General features: G+C 43.0%; 1 protein-coding gene across 1 annotated transcript in view; it reads right to left on the reverse strand.

Moving 5' to 3' along the window:
• SNTB2 (syntrophin beta 2) overlaps positions 1-21,134 on the reverse strand; it is a 124,421-nt gene that overhangs the window by 52,765 nt on the left and 50,522 nt on the right. Inside the window, exon 2 of the mRNA XM_055298445.2 lies at positions 8,469-8,682. Coding sequence (XP_055154420.1) covers positions 8,469-8,682 — 214 coding nt within the window. The remainder of the gene's footprint in view (positions 1-8,468; positions 8,683-21,134) is intronic.

Genomic DNA, 21,134 nt, shown 5'->3' on the forward strand with positions numbered 1-21,134 from the left:
CTGAGTTCTGAAAATCCTGATGTCTCAGATCCTAGTTATTAATAACTGGAAGAATGGAAAATAAATCTGTTATAAAATAAAACTAAGCCTGATTAAACACAAGTAGATGCCGGGACCACTGGGCTGAAAAAAGATGATAGTAGACAGTAAGTTATTTCCCACTGACAGTTAACCAGTTTTTTGTTTTTGTAATGCCTGGCCAGTTAATCAATTTTTTATGAAAAGAAAAATTTTGTGATTTTTCTTGAAAAGGGATTGCGAAATAGAAAATTAAATTAGAAGAAACAGAAAAGAAGCTCCAAAATAGGACTGATGAGTCTAGGATCCAAAAGAGTCCACCTTTGAAGAAACCATTAAAACTGACAAAGGGGGCCAGGCACGGTGGCTCACGCCTGTAATCCCAGCACTTTGGGAGGCCAAGGTGGGTGGATCACAAGGTCAGGAGATCGAGACCATCCTGGCTAACACAGTGAAACCCCGCCTCTACTAAAAATACAAAAAATTAGCCGGGCGTGGTGGCGGGCGCCTGTAGTCCCAGCTACTCGGGAGGGTGAGGCAGGAGAATGGCATGAACCCGGGAGGCGGAGCTTGCAGTGAGCCAAGATCATGCGACTGCACTCTGGCCTGGGCAACAGAGACTCCATTTCAAAAAAAAAAAAAAAAAAAACTGACAAAGGGGACAAAGTAATTTGTAAAGCCTACTGCTATTTTAAAAGAAAATTCCAATGAAAACTTTGCTAATAAAAATATGGAGACAATCTGCCAGTAATCATTTGGGTCCACAAGGGAGAAGAAGAGACAGCTATAATGTGTGAAGTTTTGGCCTCTTGTCAAAGCAGACGATTTTCTGAGAAATGCAATTAACATTTTGATCAGATGAATCAAATCAGTGTTTAGGTACACAGGATTCTTTTTTTTTTTTTTGAGACGGAGTCTCGCTCTGTCACCCAGGTTGGAGTGCAGTGGCGCGATCTCGGCTCACTGCAAGCTCCGCCTCCCGGGTTCACGCCATTCTCCTGCCTCAGCCTCTCCGAGTAGCTGGGACTACAGGCGCCCGCCACCATGCCCGGCTAATTTTTTTTTGTATTTTTAGTAGAGACGGAGTTTCACCGTGGTCTCGATCTCCTGACCTCGTGATCCGCCCGCCTCGGCCTCCCAAAGTGCTGGGATTACAAGCGTGAGCCACCGCGCCCGGCCAAGGTACACAGGATTCTGTAAGTCTAACTTACTTTACTTCTGTTTAGCAAAGTCTTTGATATAACTTATGTGTTCAACTCAGTAATAATCATATAATTTTACACATTATAAAGGCAAAACTTACCCTTTACATGGAAAATAGCCAATGTGAAGATGACTGAGGCACTGTGAACCAGTGCAAAGAACACGGATTTACATTTCCGAAAGGAGTGTTTAAGAACACCTTGTTCTTCCTAAACTTCACACTGGCTATAATACTGATTGCTAAGGAAAGGGCTCATGTTCTCTCCTTGGACTTCATCATTATTTAATAAGTGTTCGTTTTCCAGAATGAAATACTTATAATTACCAGATGCATCAAGATGCATCCAGCGAGGTCTTGAAAACTCAAGGTAGAGGAAGGGAGTAAAATTCCTCTTCCCCTGTACTTACTCATTCTGATCATTAGCACTTTTTACTTTTTCTCAGCTCTATGAAACTAAATCAAAGTAGTAAGGCAGAAAAAAGGGTATTTCCCTCTAATATCAAACACATTTTTAGTTTAGAAAGTGAAGGCTTTAGATAAGAATGAAGGATGAGCCACAAAAAGATTCCACTATGCACCCATCAGAAAGGTAAATATTAAAAAGACTGACACCTTTTGGTGAGGATGTGGAGCAATGAAAACTCTCATATATTGGCATGAACATAAAATGGCACAATTACTTTGGAAGAAAGTCTGGCAGTTTACCTTTTTTTTTTTTTTTTTTTTTTTTAGCAGAGATGGGGTTTCGCCATGTTGGCCCAGCTGGTCTCAAACTCCTGACCTCAGGTGATCCACCCGCCTCGACCTCCCAAAGTACTGGGATTACAGGAATAAGCCACTGTGCCCAGCCTGGCAGTTTGTTGTTGTTGTTGTTGTTTTTGAGACGGAGTTTCACTCTTGTTGCCCAGGCTGGAGTGTAAGTAATGGTGCAATCTCAGCTCACCGCAACCTCCGCCTACCGAGTTCATGCGATTCTCCTCCCTCAGCCTCCTGAGTAGCTGGGATTACAGGCATGAGCCACCATGTCTGGCTAACTTTGTATTTTTAGTAGAGACGGGGTTTCTCCACGTTGGTCAGGCTGGTCTTGAACTCCTGACCTCAGGTGATCTGCTCACCTCGGCCTCCCAAAGTGTTGGGATTACAGGCGTGAGCCACCATGCCTGGCCTAGTTTGTTTTTTTTTTTTTTTAAACTAAAACATGCACCTATCCTTTGACCCAGCAATTCCACTCTTACGAATTTACCCAACAGAAATGAAAATGTTTCTGAGGCCTTCAAACCAGAAGGAAAACAAAAAAAAAAAGGAAAGTACAAAAATATTCAGTAACTTTATTAATACTAACTCCACACTGGAAATTGTTCAAGTGACCATCAATAAAAAACAGATAAACAAATGGATATTTCCTTTAACAGAGCTGAGATAAATTTAAGGACCAATGAGCTCCAAGTTATTTTATTATTTTATTTTTATTTCTTTTTGAGACAGAATCTCACTCTTTCACCTGGTGTGTCCAGGCTGGAGTGCAGTGGCACAATCTTGGCTCACTGCAACCTCTGCCTCCCAGGTTCAAGAGATTCTCATGCCTCAGCCTCTTGAGTAGCTGGGATTACAGGTGTGTGCCACCATGCCTGAGCAATTTTTTGTTATTTTTAGTAGAAACAGGGTCACAAACTCCTGGCCTCAAGTGATCTGCCTGCCTCGGTCTCCCAAAGTGCTGGGATTACAGGCATGAGCCCCCAGCCTTGAGTTATTTTATAGATATTATTCTCATTCTGAAGTACATAGTTGAGCAGATATTATGTCCATTCTACAGAGAAAACAGGGGGACAGAGAAATTAAGGAACTTATTTAAGGTCACAAGGACACTAACAATGCCTATAATAATAACTTGAGAACTTACTGATTCTACAATTATTGTCTTATTTAATCCTCCTATAATCTTATTTTATACAGGGGAAATGCAAGGCTTGTGGAAAACAAGTAGCTTGACCAACATTACGAAGCCTATCTTCCTAACTTCTATCTTCTCTCATAACTGAGGTCTAATTAGTTAATGGTTCTGTACATTTTTTCTGCCAAGACACACAGATGTTCACATTCCCATGAGTATAGCCAAAGTTATGCATATTTTTTGCAAACTCCTTGTAATCCTACTGCTTTTATGACTAAAAAGCACATGGAAATGCAAGTATAAGTGGTATCAGCATAGGAATAACCTTGAATCTCTTCCAATTTATATTTTACAAAAAGCAAATCATTTGCAGCATTTTTTATTTAAAAAAAATTTTTTTTGAAACAGAGTCTTGCAAAGTGCCGCAATCTCAGCCCACTGCAACCTCCACCTCCCGGGTTCAAGCAATTCTCCTATCTCAGCCTCCCGAATAGCTGGGATTACAGGTGTGCACCACCACACCTAGCTAATTTTTGTATTTTTAGTAGAAATGGGGTTTCACCATGTTGGCCAGGTTGGTCTCGAACTCCTGATGTCAAGTGATCCACCCGCCTTGGCCTCTCAAAGTGCTGGGATTACAGGTGTGAGCCACTGCACCCGGCCAAATTTTGATATCTTAAGTAAAATTAGAACAAGTTACTTTGCAGCATTAAGACTGAGAATCTCAAAACTAGCATGGATCTTCTAAGACCTTTCCTTATATAGTATGCCATGGTCAAGTAGACAGATCATTTACTGAAAAGGAAGGTATAATAGTACAACTCTTGTAGCCCCAAACTGCCCTCTCCGTTTGGTTCTGAAAATCTATTTCACATCTGACCATCACCAAATGTCTTTAGTGTATAAATATGTCAAAGAGAATTCAGCCCCCAAGTTTTAACAAAGACCAAGGTTAACTGGACTTCAATCCTTAGTGAATGATGAAGTAGCACAACGTTTAGCAATACAGCCAAGTCATATCATCTTCTTCCTTCCTTCTTTGCCCACTCCCACAACTCCGGGTTTCTACAGAAACTTTATAACGTTTTTGCCTGCCTGCCCTCCCTCCCTCCTTCCCTCCCTCCCTCCTTCCCTCCCTCCCTCCTTCCCTCCTTCCTTCCTTCCTTCCCTTTCCTCTTTCTTTTCTTCCCTCTGTGGCCCAGGCTGGAGTACAGTCGGCTCGCTGCAGACTCCCTGCGTCTGGCTCCCGTGATTCTCCTGCCCCAGCCTGCGGGCTGCCTGGGATTGCCGGGGCGCGCCACCACCCCTCCCTGGTTTTTCTCCCTTGGCTGGAGGCGCGGTTTCGCCATGTCGGCCAGGCTGGTCTCCAGCTCCTGACCTCGAGTGGTCTGCCCACCTCGGCCTCCTGAGGTGCTGGGACTGCAGACGGAGTCTTGCTCACTCGGTGCTCAGTGTTGCCCGGGCTGGAGTGCGGTGGCGTGGTCTTGGCTCGGTGCAGCCTCCGCCTCCCAGCCGCCTGCCTTGGCCTCCCAGGGTGCTGGGATTGCAGCCTCTGTCCGGCCGCCGCCCCGTCTGGGAGGTGAGGAGCGCCTCTGCCCGGCCGCCACCCCGTCTAGGAAGTGAGGAATGTCTCTGCCTGGCCGCCCATCGTCTGGGATGTGAGGAGCCCCTCTGCCCGGCCACGCATCGTCTGGGATGTGAGGAGCGACTCTGCCCGGCCGCCACCCCGTCTAGGAAGTGAGGAGCGCCTCTGCCCGGCCGCCCCGTCTGGGAAGTGAGGAGCGCCTCTGCCCGGCCACCCCGTCTGCGAAGAAGTGAGGAGCGTCTCTGCCCGGCCGCCCCGTCTGGGAAGTGCGGAGCGCCTCTGCCCGGCCGCCCATCGTCTGGGAAGTGAGGAGCGCCTCTGCCCGGCCGCCCATCGTCTGGAATATGAGGAGCGCCTCTGCCCGGCCGCCCCGTCTGGGAAGAAGTGAGGAGCGCCTCTGCCCGGCCGCCCCGTCTGGGAAGAAGTGAGGAGCGCCTCTGCCCGGCCGCCCTGTCTGGGAAGAAGTGAGGAGCGCCTCTGCCCGGCTGCCCCGTCTGGGATGTGGGGAGCACCTCTGCCCGGCTGCCCCGTCTGGGAGGTCTACCACAGAGGCCAGAAGCAATGTGGGGGCTGAACGTGGTGGCTCACGCCTGTAGTCCCAGTACTCTGGGAGGCCGAGGCGGGTTGATCACTTGAGGCTAGGAGTTCGAGACCAGCCTGGCCAACATGGCAAAACATATGAAAAATACGACAAATCAACCAACCAACCCAGCGACGACAAAACAGGTCTACCCTGGAGTCATACTCTAATTTTTTCTATTTTCCTCCCTTTCTGATCCTTTATCCCACTTTCTTTTTCTTCCTCTTCCTTCTCCTTCTTCTTTGTCAAATAGAGGATTGAGTTATTATCATTGATCCATACAAAGTCCCTCTCTCATTTATTTTCTTTAATTCCCACCCCCCATTTCTATTCCCCGTCTTCCCATGTGCAACCTTCCTAATATGTTTGATATGCATCTTTTTGTTTGTATGTACTTTCAGAAAATGTTTATTGTTTTGTGTGCAAAAAAAAATTAATAAAATAAATAAATAAAAAAAGAAACTTTATAACGTTTTGTCTTTTTCTTCACTACATCAGCAGCACTATAGGTACCTATTCTCAGAAATGATTTATGGCCGGGCGCAGTGGCTCATGCCTGTAATCCCAGCACTTTGGGAGACCAAAGCGAGTAGATTGCTGGAATCTAGGGAGTTGGAGACCACTCTGGGCAATGTAGCAAAACCCTGTCTCTACAAAAAATACAAAAATTAGCTGGGCACAATGGCATGTACCTGTAGTCCCAGCTACTTGGGAGGCTGAGGCAGGGGAATTACTTGAGCCCAGGAGGCAGAGGTTGCAGTGAGCTGAGCCCATACCATTGTACTCTAGCCTGGGCAAGGGGAGTGAAGCCCTGTCTCAAAAAAAAAAAAAAAAGAGAAAAGAAAAGAAATGATTTATAACAAAATTGGCTGTGTACTTTTCTCAGCCTGACAGCTAGTTGACAAATGTAGTTGCAATTTGTTCTTCTTTATCACATTGTTTCTCTATTCTATTTAATCCTCTATGGCCTCTAACTTAAAAAAAAAAAAAAAAAAAAGCCCATGATTAACAGACGAAGGGCTCTCTCTCTCTCTCTCTCTCTATATATATATAATATATCTCTTTTTATATAAAAATATATCTCTTTTTTTCTCTCTCTTTTTTTTTTTTTTTTTTTTTTTGTAGAGATAGGGTCTTGTTATGTTGCCCAAGCTAGTCTTAAACTCCTGGCCTCAAGCAATCCTCCTGCCTCAGCCTTCCAAAGTATTGGGATGATAGGTGTGAGCCACCACCGTGTCTGGCTCAAATGTATCTGATTTGTTTATTTATTTATTTTATTTTATTTGAGACAGAGTCTCGTTCTGTCACCCAGACTAGAGGACGCAATCTTGGCTCACTACAACCTCTGCCTCCCAGGTTTAAGCAATTCTCCTGCCTCAGCCTTCCAAGTAGCTGGGATTACAGGTGCCTGCCACCACGCCTGGCTGTTTTGTATTTTTAGCGGAGACAGGGTTTCACCATGTTAGCCAGGCTGGTCTCGAACTCCTGACCTCAAGTAATCCACCTGCCTCAGTCTCCCAAAGTGCTGGGATTACAGGCATGAGCCACCTCGCCCAGCCCAAATTAAATTCTTACTTTATGAAAAGAATATAAAATTCCTTTAAAGATCAACCTGTGTTGCACTTAGATGATTCAACATACACACAACCTTCCAGAAATAAACCTATATGTAGCACAAAGTAATTTCTACAATGTCTTGAAGTTTTAAAACAAAGCCAACAATTTAAATATATCAGAATATAATTTTCAAAATGTGTTTACATAGTAGTCAGTTAAGACTTTTCTTAAGAGACAGGATATTGTTCTGTCACCCAGGCTACAGTGCAGTGGCACAATCCTAGCTCACCGCAGCCTTGAACTCTTGTGTTCAAGTGATCCTCCCACCTCAGCCTCCCAAGTAGCTAGGACTACAGGTACACGCCAGTATGTCTGGCTAATTTTTTTTAAAAAATGCTATAGAGGCGAGGTCTCACTATGTTGCCCAAGCTGGTCTTAAACTTCTGGCTTTAAGCAATTCTCTAACCCTGGCCTCCCAAAGTGCTGGGATTACAGGTGTGAGCCATTGTGCCCAGCAGAGTTAAGACTTTTTAAAAATACTATTTCTTGAGAACCTACTGTATGTGCTTGGCTCTGTGTAAGGGCCTTTATAGGTGCCATCTCATTTAATCTGCACACTAAGTACCATTACCCCTTTTTTACAGATGATGACATGGCGGTATATGGAAGTGAAGGGACTTGCTCAGAACCTTACTTTGAGCAGGTGACCTAGTTGGGATTCAAACCAAGGTCTGTCTGACTGCAGAGCTCAGTTCATTCCAGCAAACCACGTAATATACTACAGAGCAGAAGCTTTAAAGCCTTTAACACCCAAGGAGGCCTTAAAAACCCAAGGAGGCCATTCAGTTTCTTGGTGTCTTCTGTGTTCCATTCCATCCTGATCAGGGACCTGGCTGTGCATTAAGATCAGAGGAGACCATAATAGTGAAAACACATTATAAAAAGTCTGTCCTTAACTATGTCTTTGGGAAAGTTATTTTCATCTTATTTTTTCCCCTAATCTCTAACCTAACATTCGGTCTACCAGTGCCACTTCACTGAGTTAATGAAGATAAAGTTATAGAACACATATGATTATAGAACTAGGACGGACATCAGAAATTATCCAATCTAATTTTCTCATTTTGCAAATCAGGAAACTGAGGTCAAGGGAAGCTAACTTGCCAGAGTCACACTGCTGGTTGATTCAGCCAGAACCATAATGCAGACCTCTAACTCTATACTACCTACAGTATAAGGAATTTCCATCTAAGGAGATATTTAAAAATTTCTCTTTAACAAGACTTCTTTCAATTATAAAGTAGTACATATTCATAGCGAAAAAAGTATTAACATTACAGAAAGATATAAAAGGAAGAGAAGATGCCCCCTCTTTCTTTTTCTCCTTTAATCTTATTTGACACCCTAGAGGTAAAGCCATTAATAGTTTCTTGTGTGTCTGTCCAAAATTTTTTCTACACATATACATGTATATATGTAGAATAACTTAAAATGTGGAACCCCCAAAATGCATCTCTCACCTCAGACTCATGTTTTCCTCTGTATAACTGAGTTAACAGAGTCATATAATACTGCAACATGTCCTTAAATTTGTAACGCTGTAGGTACGATGTTCTTGTTAGGTACACCTCACCTGTTTTCCAGATCCGGCATGCTTAGGTTTCTAGCAGCAAAGCACATTTTGAGAGGGATGATCTTCCTGTCCTTGGTGCTGTTCTGGTGTTTTGGCGAACCAGAGTCCTCACTGCCACTAAAGCTTGGTGACTGGGGGGCTGCACCTTCCCACGGCAGATCTGACACTAATGATGGCTTCTTGATATATGGTGTTACTTCTCGGATGAACTTGACTATGAACAAAAAAATCAAAGAAGAAGGTTAGTAATTTTGCTTCCTATAATAAGCGATAACTAAAGTATTCACATACATGCTATATCTATAACAAAGTGGGGGAAATGGCTGGGCACGGTGGCTCACACCTGTAATCCCAGCACTTTGGGAGGCTGAGGCGGGCGGATCACTTGAGGTCAGGAGTTCGAGGCCAGCCTGGTCAACATAGTGAAACCCCGTCTCTACCAAAAATACAAAAAAGTAGGTGAGTGTGGTGGCATGCACCTGTAGTCCCAACTACTCATGAAGCTGAGGCAGGAGAATCACTTGAACCCGGGAGGCAGTGGTTGCAGTGAGCTGAGATTGTGCCACTGCACTCCAGCCTGGGCGACAGAGCAAGACTCTGCCTCAAAAACAAACAAACAAACAAAAAGTGGGGGTAAAAAAGTTAAGTTAAGGCTGGGCACGGTGGCTCATGCCTGTAATCTCAGCACTTTGGGAGGCCGAGGTGGGCAGATCACGAGGTCAGGAGATCGAGACCATCCTGGCTAACACGGTGAAACCCCGTCTCTACTAAAAAAATAAAAAAATTAGCCGGGTGTGGTGGCGGGTGCCTGTAGTCCCAGCTACTCAGGAGGCCGAGGCATGAGAATGGCGTGAACCCGGGAGGCGGAGCTTGCAGTGAGCCAAGATCGTGCCACTGCACTCCAGCCTGGGCGACAGAGCAAGACTCTGTCTCAAAAAAAAAAAAAAAAAAAAAAAATTTAAGTTAAAGAGCCATGAATCCCCTGGAGATAGATTCTAAGACAGACCTATCTAGGCTTTAGATGACTCAACCTTTAGAAACTTCTCCATACTTCTACCCATTGGTTCCCTGTCTTCTCAAGCCATATAGAACAAACTTAATCTCTCTTCTACATGAGAACTCTGTAATTATCTGAAGACAGATTTTTCTCTTCTCTCTCCTCCCCATACTAAGCTAAGTATTTCTATTTCCATTCAACTCAATCAACTTTTATTAGCTACCTATCAAGTGTCGAGAATTAGGCTAGCCAGTAAAGACACAAGGGCAAATGAGCCATGGATTCTATCCCTCAAGGAATGCCCAGCCTTGCAGAGGAGACAGCTATGTAAACAGGTCATTACAGTTCTTAAAATCAGTGCAAAAATAAAGTATATTCAAGACAAGGTATGATTAATAAGCACAAAGCCAACTCAACTGATCCCCCTTGCTTGTTCAAAATACTCTATTTCCATTAATGTAGCCCCAAATGAAAATCAAGCTTTAAGTAGATAGGAAGCTTTTTTAAGTTCAATTTTAAAACTCACGAAATACTTCTTTTACTTCAGTCATGACTACAATTACTGTCACTTGAGGCACGGTGTTCTTGTTTCAAAAACTAGACAAACTGGCTGGGCACAGTGGTACACACAGTTTCTCCTGTGAATAGGTAATACATGCACATAAAACAAAACTCAAGAGGTATAAAAGCTTTTATAATAAAAGTCCAGATTTCTAGCTACCCTGTCTCCATTCCTGGAGGCAACCATTCAAAGAGATGCCTGGTATGCTAAGCATGTATGAAAATAAACACATACACGTGGGTGTATATCTGATCACACGTATGGTGGTATATTATGCTTACTGTGCTGCGCCTTAGTTTTTTATTTAATAAGGCTGATAGTCTTTACAGGCCCAATAGTTGACAGCTCATTCTACAGCATAATGTGGTCATAGAGATGCCTTTGGCATCAAGAAGACCTGGTTCAAATCCTAACTGTGCTTGCTACTCAAAGCTATGTGACCGCACTTAACTGTTCTGAGGTCCTCATCTACAAAATGGGAGTAACACTAAGCAAATAAAAATTTCAGGCACGTACTAAACATTCAATAAATACAGTAGGTACCTTTCTTTTTCCTTCACTAAATTAGAAAGTTAGAGAAGAATTAAAAAATTGTAATGGTAATCAGTAGAAGAACTAAAGTTATTTTCTTATACATTATTAAAAAAGATTTACTGAAATGAAGTATAATAATAAAAAATTTAACAATTCCAATACTGGAATTTAGATGTAATAGAGCTCTGTGCTTTTTGTGCGTAGTTATAATACCTGTGCTTCTGGGTAGAGTAAAAGCTAGTTGCCTCAGGTCACCAAGGAGATTTTTTTACCCTAGAAAAATCAGCAGGAGTGCAGTCAGTATATGCCTTGAGCAGCTGACTCAGGCATTTTAATACATACTTCAGCTTTATGCTTTGAAGGACTTTGGCAGAAATTCCTAAGGTTTCCAGTTACTGCAAATGGCAGAGGCATGCTTTTTGAACATTTAAGGCAGTACACTATTGGGCTACCAACTGGAGGAAATTAAAGACATTCTAAATGAATTCTTGAATAATATAGTGGTTGGAAAAGAACCCTTAATGATCTACTCAGAAGTTCATTCAATCACACAGTAGCATCACTGAACTGATTACTACACACATCCTAAAACAAAAACAGATATACACATACAATTTATGTATTGCCTCATTAAAAGAGCAATGAATTTTATCTGAGTTGATGGCAATGCAGTCCATACCCCCATCTAATTAGCCATCCAGAATGGCTGAAGAGCTGTGGATGGACATCTGTTTCTATGTTTGGGAATGGCGAAAAGTTAAGTCTTCTGTTTCAGTCCTATGTTAAGGCCTTAACCTGGACACGTGGCTGGATAAGCAGAGCCTTTACACCCCCACATGGAGCTTTCAGTTCAACTCAGAACCCGCAACGTATTTCAGAATCATTTCATTTTTCCTGATAGTTGAAGATAATCCTTAAAATATTTAATCAAACACTGATGTTTACAAACTGTTTTGAGTGTTCAGATGCTGAAGCTAATTTTTTCTTCCATTTAGGTATCCCTTTTTTTTTTTTAGATGGAGTCTCACTCTGTCGCCCAGGCTGGAGTGCAGTAGCACGATCTCAGCTCACTGCAAGCTCCACCTACTGGGTTCATGCCATTCTCCTGCCTCAGCCTCCTGAGTAGCTGGACTACAGGTGCCCGCCACCACGCCCGGCTAATTTTTTGTATTTTTAGTAGAGACGGGGTTTCACTGTGCTAGCCAGGATGGTCTCGATCTCCAGACCTCGTGATCCGCCCGCCTTGGCCTCCCAAAGTGCTAGGATTACAGGCGTGAGCCACCACGCCTGGCCTCACGTATCCCTATTACTGAACATGAAGGTGGCTTCCTCCCACCCCAAAAGCATTACTGTGATCCCTTCTCTTCTTTAGAGTGACAAAAACACATACATGTACTGCACAGATGTACCTGTAAAGATGTCTGGAAGGAACTTAATCAAAATATCAATAGTGCTTACATACAGGTGTAGGATTGCATTTTTTTCTTTATGTCGTTCTGTATATTTAAAAATTTTGTAAGTCCATAGTATTTATTTTAAACATTTATTTAAGAAATGAAGAAAATTTATTTTGAGACCTTGTTCAAACTCTGTCTTAATTTTATTTTTGAGACAGGGTCTCACTCTGTCCCCCAGGTTGAAGTGCAGTAGCACAATCATAGCTCACTGTAACCTCAAATTCTTGGGCTCAAGTGATCCTGCCTCAGCCTCCTGAGTAGCTGCAACTACAGGCACACACCAACACATCTGGCTAATTTTTTAATTTTTTTGTAGAGACGAGGTCTTGCTATTTTGCCCAGGCTGGTCTCAAACTCCTGGCTTCCAGCAAGCCTCCTGCCTTGGCCTCTCAAAGCACAGGGATTACAAGCATGAGCCACCACCCAGCCTCTTGCTCAAACTTTAAATATGAAAGACATGTAAACTGAAATCTTGTTGAGGCTTCAAAAACTATAATGCACTGGATGGGATCCAAAATCCAACTGATTCTTACTGAATTCTAAGCTCTAATGAATAAGGTTATGAAGAGTTCCATGTTTGGGGCATCTGATTTTAAGCTGAATGCAAGTGGCTTTTTTTTTTTTTTTGAGACAAGGTCTGGCTCTATCACCCAGGCTGAAGTGCAGTGGCATGATCTCAGCTCACTGCAACCTCTGCCTCCTGGGCTCAAACCATCCCCCTATCTTTCCTGAGTGGCTAAGACTACTGGTGCACACCACCATACCCACCTAATTTTTGTATTTTTAGTAGAGACAGGGTTTCGCCATGTTGCCCAGGCTGGTCTCTAATTGGTGAGCTCAAACAATCCACCCGCCTTGGCCTCCCAAACTGCTGGGATTATAGGTATGAGCTACTGCACCCCAACTGTCAAGTGGCTTTTTTTTTTTTTTAGTAGAGACGGGGTTTCACCGTGTTGGCAAGACTGTTCGCCAACTCCTGACCTCAAGTGATCCACCCACCTCGGCCTCTCCCAAAGTGCTGGGATTACAGGCCTAAGCCACCACGCCCACCCTGGCTTTTTAAAGCTTATCTAGGCCAGTGCTGAGCGTGGTGGCTCACACCTGTAATCCCAGAACTTTGGGAGGCCGAGATGGGTGGATCACAAGGTCAGGAGTTCAAGACCAGCCTGGCCAAGATGGTGAAACCCCGTCTCTACTAAAATATAAAAATTCACTGGGTGCGGTGGCAGGCACCTATAATCCCAGCTACTGGGGAGGCTGAGGCAGGAGAATCGCTTGAACCCAGGTGGCAGAGGTTGCAGTGAGCTGAGATTGTGCCACTGCACTCCAGCCTGGGCTAGAAAGTAAGACTCCGTCACAAAAAAAAAAAAAAAAAGCTTATCCAGGCCGGGCACAGTGGCTCACACCTGTAATCCCAGCACTTTGGGAGGCTGAGGCCGGTGGATCACTTGAGGTCAGGAGTTCGAGACCAGCCTGGCCAACATGGCGAAAACCCATCTTTACTAAAAATATAAAATTAGCCGGGTGTGGTGGTGGGTGCCTATAATCCCAGCTACTTGGGAGGCTGAGGCAGGAGAACTGCTTGAACCCGGGAGGCAGAGGTTACAGTGAGCCAAGGTCATGCCATTGCACTCCAGCCTGGACAACAAGAGCAAAACTCCATCTCAAAAAAAAAAAAAAAAAAAAAAAAAAAAAAAAAAAAAAAAAAAAAAAACAAAAACCTTATCCAAAAAGATATATAATAGGGCAGACAAAGCCTATGGCTGCAAACACACATATTTGGATAAATGGATCAACCTCTTTTATAAACATCAACTTCTCATATAATCGTTACTTTCCTCTTATCTCTAACTCTTACCTTTTTCATGCCCCAACTGGTGATCTTTACTATGAGTTTAAGTGAAACTAAGTCACACAACATTATTTCCCCTGCTTTTGCAAGCAAGTTTGTTCCTGGATTATTCTCAGAGTGGAAGATCTGGCTATGCATTTTACACAGGAATGAGTTATGTTGACAGTCACTGTTAAAGTATTCTCTCAGGAGGATTCTCTCCAACCTCATCCCAAGCTCCTCTCTCAAGTCAGGAGGCTGATAAATGACCACCAAAAACATGAGGAAGGAACTGCTTTACTTTGAGTAAAAAGCCTTTTACATTCTCAACTTGCAGGTGTCTTTCAGCTCAAGTCTCCTGGCCATTTGGGGTTTGAGTAGAACGCAGTCTAGAGTCTGGTGACATGAACCTTGAATGAGTTCAGAGTGACTCTTTTCACTCTTCCTCTTCATTCTAAAATAACATAGCAAATCACTAATTTATTGAGCTCCTACTATATACCAGAAATTGTCTTAGGCATGTAGAATTCTTAGCCAGTGAATAAAATATGCAAAAAGTAACAATGTAATTAATAATTTAATGAAATTCTAGAGAAATGAAAACTTACATTCACACAAAAGCCTGTACACTAATGTTCTTAGCAGCTCTATTCATAAGTACCACAACTGGAAGCAACCCGAATTTCCTTCAATGGAAGTGAATGGATAAACTGTGATACAGCTATAGAATAGAACACTATTCAGAAATAAAAAGGAACAAACTATTTATAACTCTGTAACTTAGATGAATCTGAAAGGCATTATACCAGTCTCAAAAGTTATATGATCCCATTATTGAAAAGAAAAAACTATATGATGAAAAATTCAGTGGTTTCTAGCCAGCCGCCGTGGCTCATGCCTGTAATCCCAGCACTTTGAGAGGCTAAAGTGAGCAGATCGCTTGAGGTTAGGAATTCAAGACCAGCCTGGCCAACATGGTAAAACCCCACCTCTACTAAAAATACAAAAATTAGCCAGGCATAGTGGCGCACGCCTGTAATCCCAGCTACTCAGGAGGCTGAAGCAGGAGGCTTGAACCTGGGAGGCGGAGGTTGCAGTGAGCTGAGATTGCGCCACTGTGCTCCAGCCTGGGCAACAGAGCAAGACCCTGTCTTGACAAAATAAATAAATAAATAAATAAATAAAAATAAAAAAATAAATTCAGTGGTTTCTAAGGGTTAGGGGTGAGAAGGGATATGATTATAAAGGGATAGCACAACAGAGTTTTCTGAAACCATGGAACGGTCCTGTATCCTGATTGTGGTGACAGTTACAAGAATTTATGTACGTGTTATTTATGTATGTGTCCAGATTCAAAGAACTGTATACCTTAAGGGCAAAAAATTCAATTGTACAGTATGATAATTACAAAATAAAATAAGTAAATTATACAGTATATTAGAAGATGTTAAGTGTAATGGGAAAAGGAAACACAGCAAGCGAAGGGGTCAGAAATGCTGCCTGGGATGTCAGTTTGTAATTTTAAATATGGTAGTTAGGGTAAGCCATTAAGAAGATGTTTGAAAAAGACTTTAGGAGATGGGGGAGTTGGCCATGCAACTATCTGGGAGAAACATTCCAGCCAGGGAGACAGCGTTAGGACAGTAACAGGAGTTACTAACAGGAGTGTTAGACAGTAAGGAGACCCAGAGTAACTGGAGCTGGGTAAGTGAGGGGGACAGAGTAGAAAATGGGGTCACAAAGGTAACAGGGCTGGGAGGCAGACCATGTATGGCCTTTTAGGTCATGGCAAGGACTTTGGCTTTTATTCTGAAACAGGAAGCTTTTGGGAGATTTTCAGGAGCAAGTGACCACTATGTTGAAAATAGAATGAAAGAAGGCCAAGGCAAAAAGCAGGAAGACCAGCTGGCAGGTTATCAGGGATGAGAGATGATGGGAGTTGGACCAGGGGAATAGTAATGGAAGTGGTGAGAAGTGGTCAGATTCTACATCAGATTACATAAGGGGGTGGCAAAAAGAAGAGTCAAGGATAATGTCAAGATTTTTGTCCTGAACAACTAGAAGGATAGAGTTCCCCTTGACAGGTTTAGAAGAAAGATTAGGAACTTGAGACATACATTAGACAACCAAGTCTAACAGGCAGCTAGATATATAAGTCTACAGTTCAGGAAATGGGTGTAGGCTAAAAACGTAAATTTGGGAGCTATTAGCATATGGTTGCTATTTAATGCCATGAAACTGGATGAGATCACTGTATCAGTCAGGATCCCAGCAGGAAACGATAGTAAGGGATTTAATAAAGGGACAACTTATGAAGGTGTGGGCAGAGTGCAGAAAAACCACATGGGAAAATAGAGTGTAGTATCCCAGGGCTATTAGCTATTTCCACACCTAGGCCCGAAGGAAATAGGAAACAAAGTAGGTACCAAACCCAGAAAAGAGCCCTATAGAGACCGACGTGAGAGGAGCAGTGACTCAGTCAATTCGGCCAGATTGCAGTGACCTGCAAATTGGGTGCCAAAGGGATAAATGCTCCAACCTCACCCTCCTTCTTTCCCTCCAATGTCCTATTGGGGCTCTACATCAGCCAAACCCAACAAAAACCAAAGGCCAAGGAAGTCTGTTGATGTTGTCCATGCATGTCAGCATCCTGGGACAGATGGCATGTACAGAAGGAGTGGACCTAGAAGGGCCAATGGAAGACTTCCAGCACAAGCAAGGAAGTGAGTATGGAAGAGAAAGCAGACACTCCACTACCAAAGGGGAGAAAAGAAGGAGGTAGGCAGAAGATCCACGAAACACAAGTACTCCATAGAAATACTGGCTTAACGGGCATGGTGGCTCACACCGGTAATTCCAGCACTTTGGGAGGCCGAGGCGGGCGGATCGCCTGAGGTCAGGAGTTCAAGACCAGCCTGACCACATGGAGAAACTCCATCTCTACTAAAAAAATACAAAATTAGCCGGGCATGGTGGCACATGCCTGTAATCCCAGCTACTCAGGAAGCTGAGGCAGGAGAATCACTTGGACCTGGGAGGCAGAGGTTGCAGTGAGCTGAGATCGCGCCATTGCACTCCAGCCTGGGTAACAGAGCAAAACTGTGCCTCAAAAAAAAAAAAAAAAAAAAAAAAAAAAAAGAAAGAAAGAAAAAGAAATGCTGGCCTAAAATAGTACCAAGTTTACCCAAACTGAAAAAGCACTCCCTTGACCTGATGAACCCAGACTTGGCTCTTCCCTCCCTTCCCCATTCCTTGAAAATCAAAACAAAACAATTTCTGCTTATTGTTTCTATTTTCTCCTTTCACTCCTTAATCGCTTCTGAATTAAAACAGCATTCTAAAGGGCCAGCAATGTTTTCTTACCCAATCCAAAGGCCCTTTCTCAATCCTTATGCTCGACCATTCCAATATGTACAGCAATGCACTCTACCAGCTGTTTTGTATTCCTTCTTTCTGGCCATTTATTTTTTAGTGCCTTTTTTCTCCTCTTATCCCTATAATCTAGGTGTTCCCTAAGGCTCTGATTTTAGCACTTCTCACTTTATCCTCTCATCCCTGTCAGCTTTCTGTTGGATCTCCAGTTTAACACAGCTCTCTAGAACCAATATCTCCTGTTGGCCCCAATCCCACCACCTGGGTGCTGCCCCATCCTTCAGATTCAACACATCCAAACAAGAACTAATCTTCATTATCCTTTATCCCCTGCTACTGTGCTCACTCTTGTAGTTATTAGGATTAGCATCATCATCTTTCTCGCCAGGGAGGATCTAAACCAGTACTATAGTTAGCCTGGTGTGAAGTACACTCTTCTGCATTTTATTAAAGGTTGCCCAGGTGGTTAATTCTCATGCTCAACCAAGGTTTGGAAAATGCTTCTCTAAACCTTTGCAGACCACTCCCTGTCCCTACCCGCTACATCTAATCAGGTGCCAAACCACATCTGAAACTGTTCTCTAGCCTACCTACTCCCCTCAGTTTCCACTGCCCACATGCCTTGGTTAACCTAGACGGGCCACAGTAATGGCTGCTGCTGCTGCTACTTCATTTTGTTTTGTTTTGTTTTTGTAATTGTAAAATATACACAACATAAAGTTTACTATTTTAATCATTTTTTTTACACGTACAGTTCAGTGTATTAAGTATTCACATTGTTGTGAAACCACAACCACCAGCCATCTCCAGAACTTTTTCATTTTCCCAAACTGAAACTCTATACCCACTGAACAATTACTCCCCATTCCCCTCTCCCCTGGCAACCACCATTCTACTTTCTGTCCTTATGAGTTTGACTACTCTAGGTACCTCACATAGGTGGACTCATACAATAGTTGTCCCTTTGTATCTGTACTGGCCTCTTAACTGATCTCCTTGCCTAGACCCTCTTCCCTTCTCTCATTCCTTTACACAAGGTTGCCAGGTTGATTATCCTAGACCCCAACTCATACCAGGCCACTCCCGATTTAAAAGAGTCTGTATGGTTTGCTATTGCCTAAGGAAATAAAGTCTTGTGTAAAAATTCATCTTTCCAGCCATCTCTTCTCTTCTGTCCCCTCAAATATCTTACTACTTAAACTGCTTGCACAAGAAAACCCACCAAAAGATTTCAAGCACAAGCACAGGCCACCACAACCCAGTAAACTACTTGCAGAAAGGTATATTCTGACTTTTCCTGTGTCCTTATTTATGTTGATTCCCTCATTTCTTCACTTCCATGTGTCTAAATCATACCCATTTCCCAAAGCACATCTCAAATTCCACCTCTATTTCCTAATGCAAAAGTAATGGGAGCTTACTAAGATCTAGCACAGATAAACCAATAATTCTATCTATCTAATGGGACTGCATCCACACAACTCTAAGAACAGTTGTAGAAGTTGTAGCTAACGGGTTCAAACTCACCACAATTCCAGGATATTTGAAGAAACTTAGTACAGCAGCTGATGTGCCCCTGATATTGGTCAGACAGAAATTTCCTCATTATAGGCCTGAAAGCAGAGAAAAAAATTCCTGGTACTATGTTGTTAGCCCTGGGGATACAGCAGTTTGAAGCTGTCATATTGGTGCCAGGGTTTTTTGTTTTGTTTTCTTTCTTTCTGCTCCTCACTTCCCACCTTTCTTCCTTTCCCTTCCTTTTAGTTCCCCAGTCCCCGACTTTGGTCTCATTTCTAGGACTCTCGCAGGTATTCTGAAGGACATTTACAGTGATTAAACTCTCTAAAAAACTTCACCTTTCTCCACCTATATAGAAACTACAGAGAAAAGCCCAGTGTTCTGAAAGGCAATCACACTGGCTAATGCTTGAACAAGATGTTACTCAATATTGTTTCTATAATATGGATACACACTACAGGGGTTTTGAGATACCACTAAACATTTATGCTTAGAATAGTTCTAGGCCCAGGAAGTGAACAAGAAGGGAAGACACCCATTCACCTATTCTACGTAAAATTAAAACTGGCTAAGATGTTCCAAACACTCATCAGAACCAAGCTGAAGGTCGGGCACGGTGGCTCATGCCTGTAATACTACCACTTTGGGAAAAAAAAAAATTAGCCGGGCATGGTGGCGTGTGCCTGTAATCCCAGCTACTCAGGAGGCTGAGGCAAGAGAATTTCTTGAAACCAGGAGACAGAGGCTGCAGTGAGCCAAAATTGCACCACATACTCCAGCCTGGGAGAGACTCCGTCTCAAAAAAATAAATAAATAAATAAGTAAAAAACCAAGTTGAGAGCCGGGGCAGTGGCTCACACCTGTAATCCCAACATTTTGGGAGGCCAGAGTGGGTGGATCACCTGAGGTCAGGTGTTCGAGACCAGCCTGGCCAACATGGTGAAACCCCGTCTCTACTAAAAATATAAAAATTAGCTGGGCATGGTGATGGGCATCTGTAATCCCAGCTACCTGGGAGGCTGAGGCAGGAGAATTTCTTGAACCTGGGAGGTGGAGGATGCAGTGAGACAAAATCATGCCACTGCACTCCAGCCTAGGTGACAGAGCGAGCAAGTCTCAAAAAAAAAAGAAAAAAAAATACCAAGTTATATAACACATAACGTCTTCTGCATCTCTGTACTCCGGTTTTGTTCCTTTCCTTATCAGTTGTTTGAGAACAGCCATTAAAGCTAATCTTTATTGGCTGGACTTATTCTTTCCTTTCAGATAATTAAACTGGAAATACTGAAAAGAAAAAGAAAATAAATACAAAAATTCCTAATTACACTGTATTTTCTTCCAGTCTGTTTAGTCCCACACTTAACAAATGAACAAACATTTCTCCATGTTATACAAACTCTTCACAAGTATCATTTAAAAATAGCTATATAGTATTCCATATTGTGTGTTTACCATAATTTATTTAGGCATTCCCTAATTATTGGGCACTTATTCTTGTGAGACAAGATCTCACTCTGTTGCCCAGGCTGGAGTCAAGTGGCATAACCATGGCTCACTGCAGCCTCAATCTCCCAGGCTTAAGTGATCCTCCCACCTTAGACTCGACAGTAGCTGGGATTACAGGTGCACACCACAGTACCCAGCTAATTTTTGTAACTTTTTTGTAGAGACAGGGTTTTGCCATGTTGCCCATGCTGGTCTTGAACTCCTAGGCGCAAGCAATCTGCTGCCTCGGCCTACCAAAGTGCTGGGATTATAGGCATGAGTCACCGTGCCTGGCCCTCTTTTTTTTTTTTTTTTTCCTTTTTTTAAAAGAGACAGAGTCTCATTTTGTTGTCCAGGTCGGAGTGCAGTGGCACAATCATAGCTCACTGCAGCCTCCAACTCCTAGGCTCAAGGGATCTTCTTGCCTCAGCCACTGGAGTAATTAGGACTACAGGTATGCACCACTGTACCTGGCTAATTTTTTTGGTTTTTTGCAGAGACAGTGGGGTCTCGCTATGTTGCCAAGGCTGGTCTTGAACTTCTGGCCTCAAGTGATCCTTCTGCCTTAGCCTCCCAAAGTGCTGGGATTACAAGTATTGAGGCACCACACCTGGCCAGGGAACTTAGTTTAGTTAACACTACACTGAACATCTTTTTCAGCAGATAAATTACTGGGTCAAAGTAACATTTAAGCATCATGGTAAGTACTGCCAAATTCCTCCCCCCTAAAATCTGTACCTTTTATGCTCCCACCTGCAATATATAAGCATGTCCATGTCAGTACACTTGCCAACATGAAGTAATCCCACTTAAAATAACCCTTGCTATTTTAATAGGTGAAAAATGGTATATATGCCCACCCAATCTTGATCTCCTGTCTCAACAAATGCAGGATATTATTATTTTCTTC

Source organism: Symphalangus syndactylus, chromosome 11, assembly GCF_028878055.3.
Source record: "Symphalangus syndactylus isolate Jambi chromosome 11, NHGRI_mSymSyn1-v2.1_pri, whole genome shotgun sequence".
In the NCBI taxonomy this organism is placed as follows: Eukaryota; Metazoa; Chordata; class Mammalia; order Primates; family Hylobatidae; genus Symphalangus; species Symphalangus syndactylus.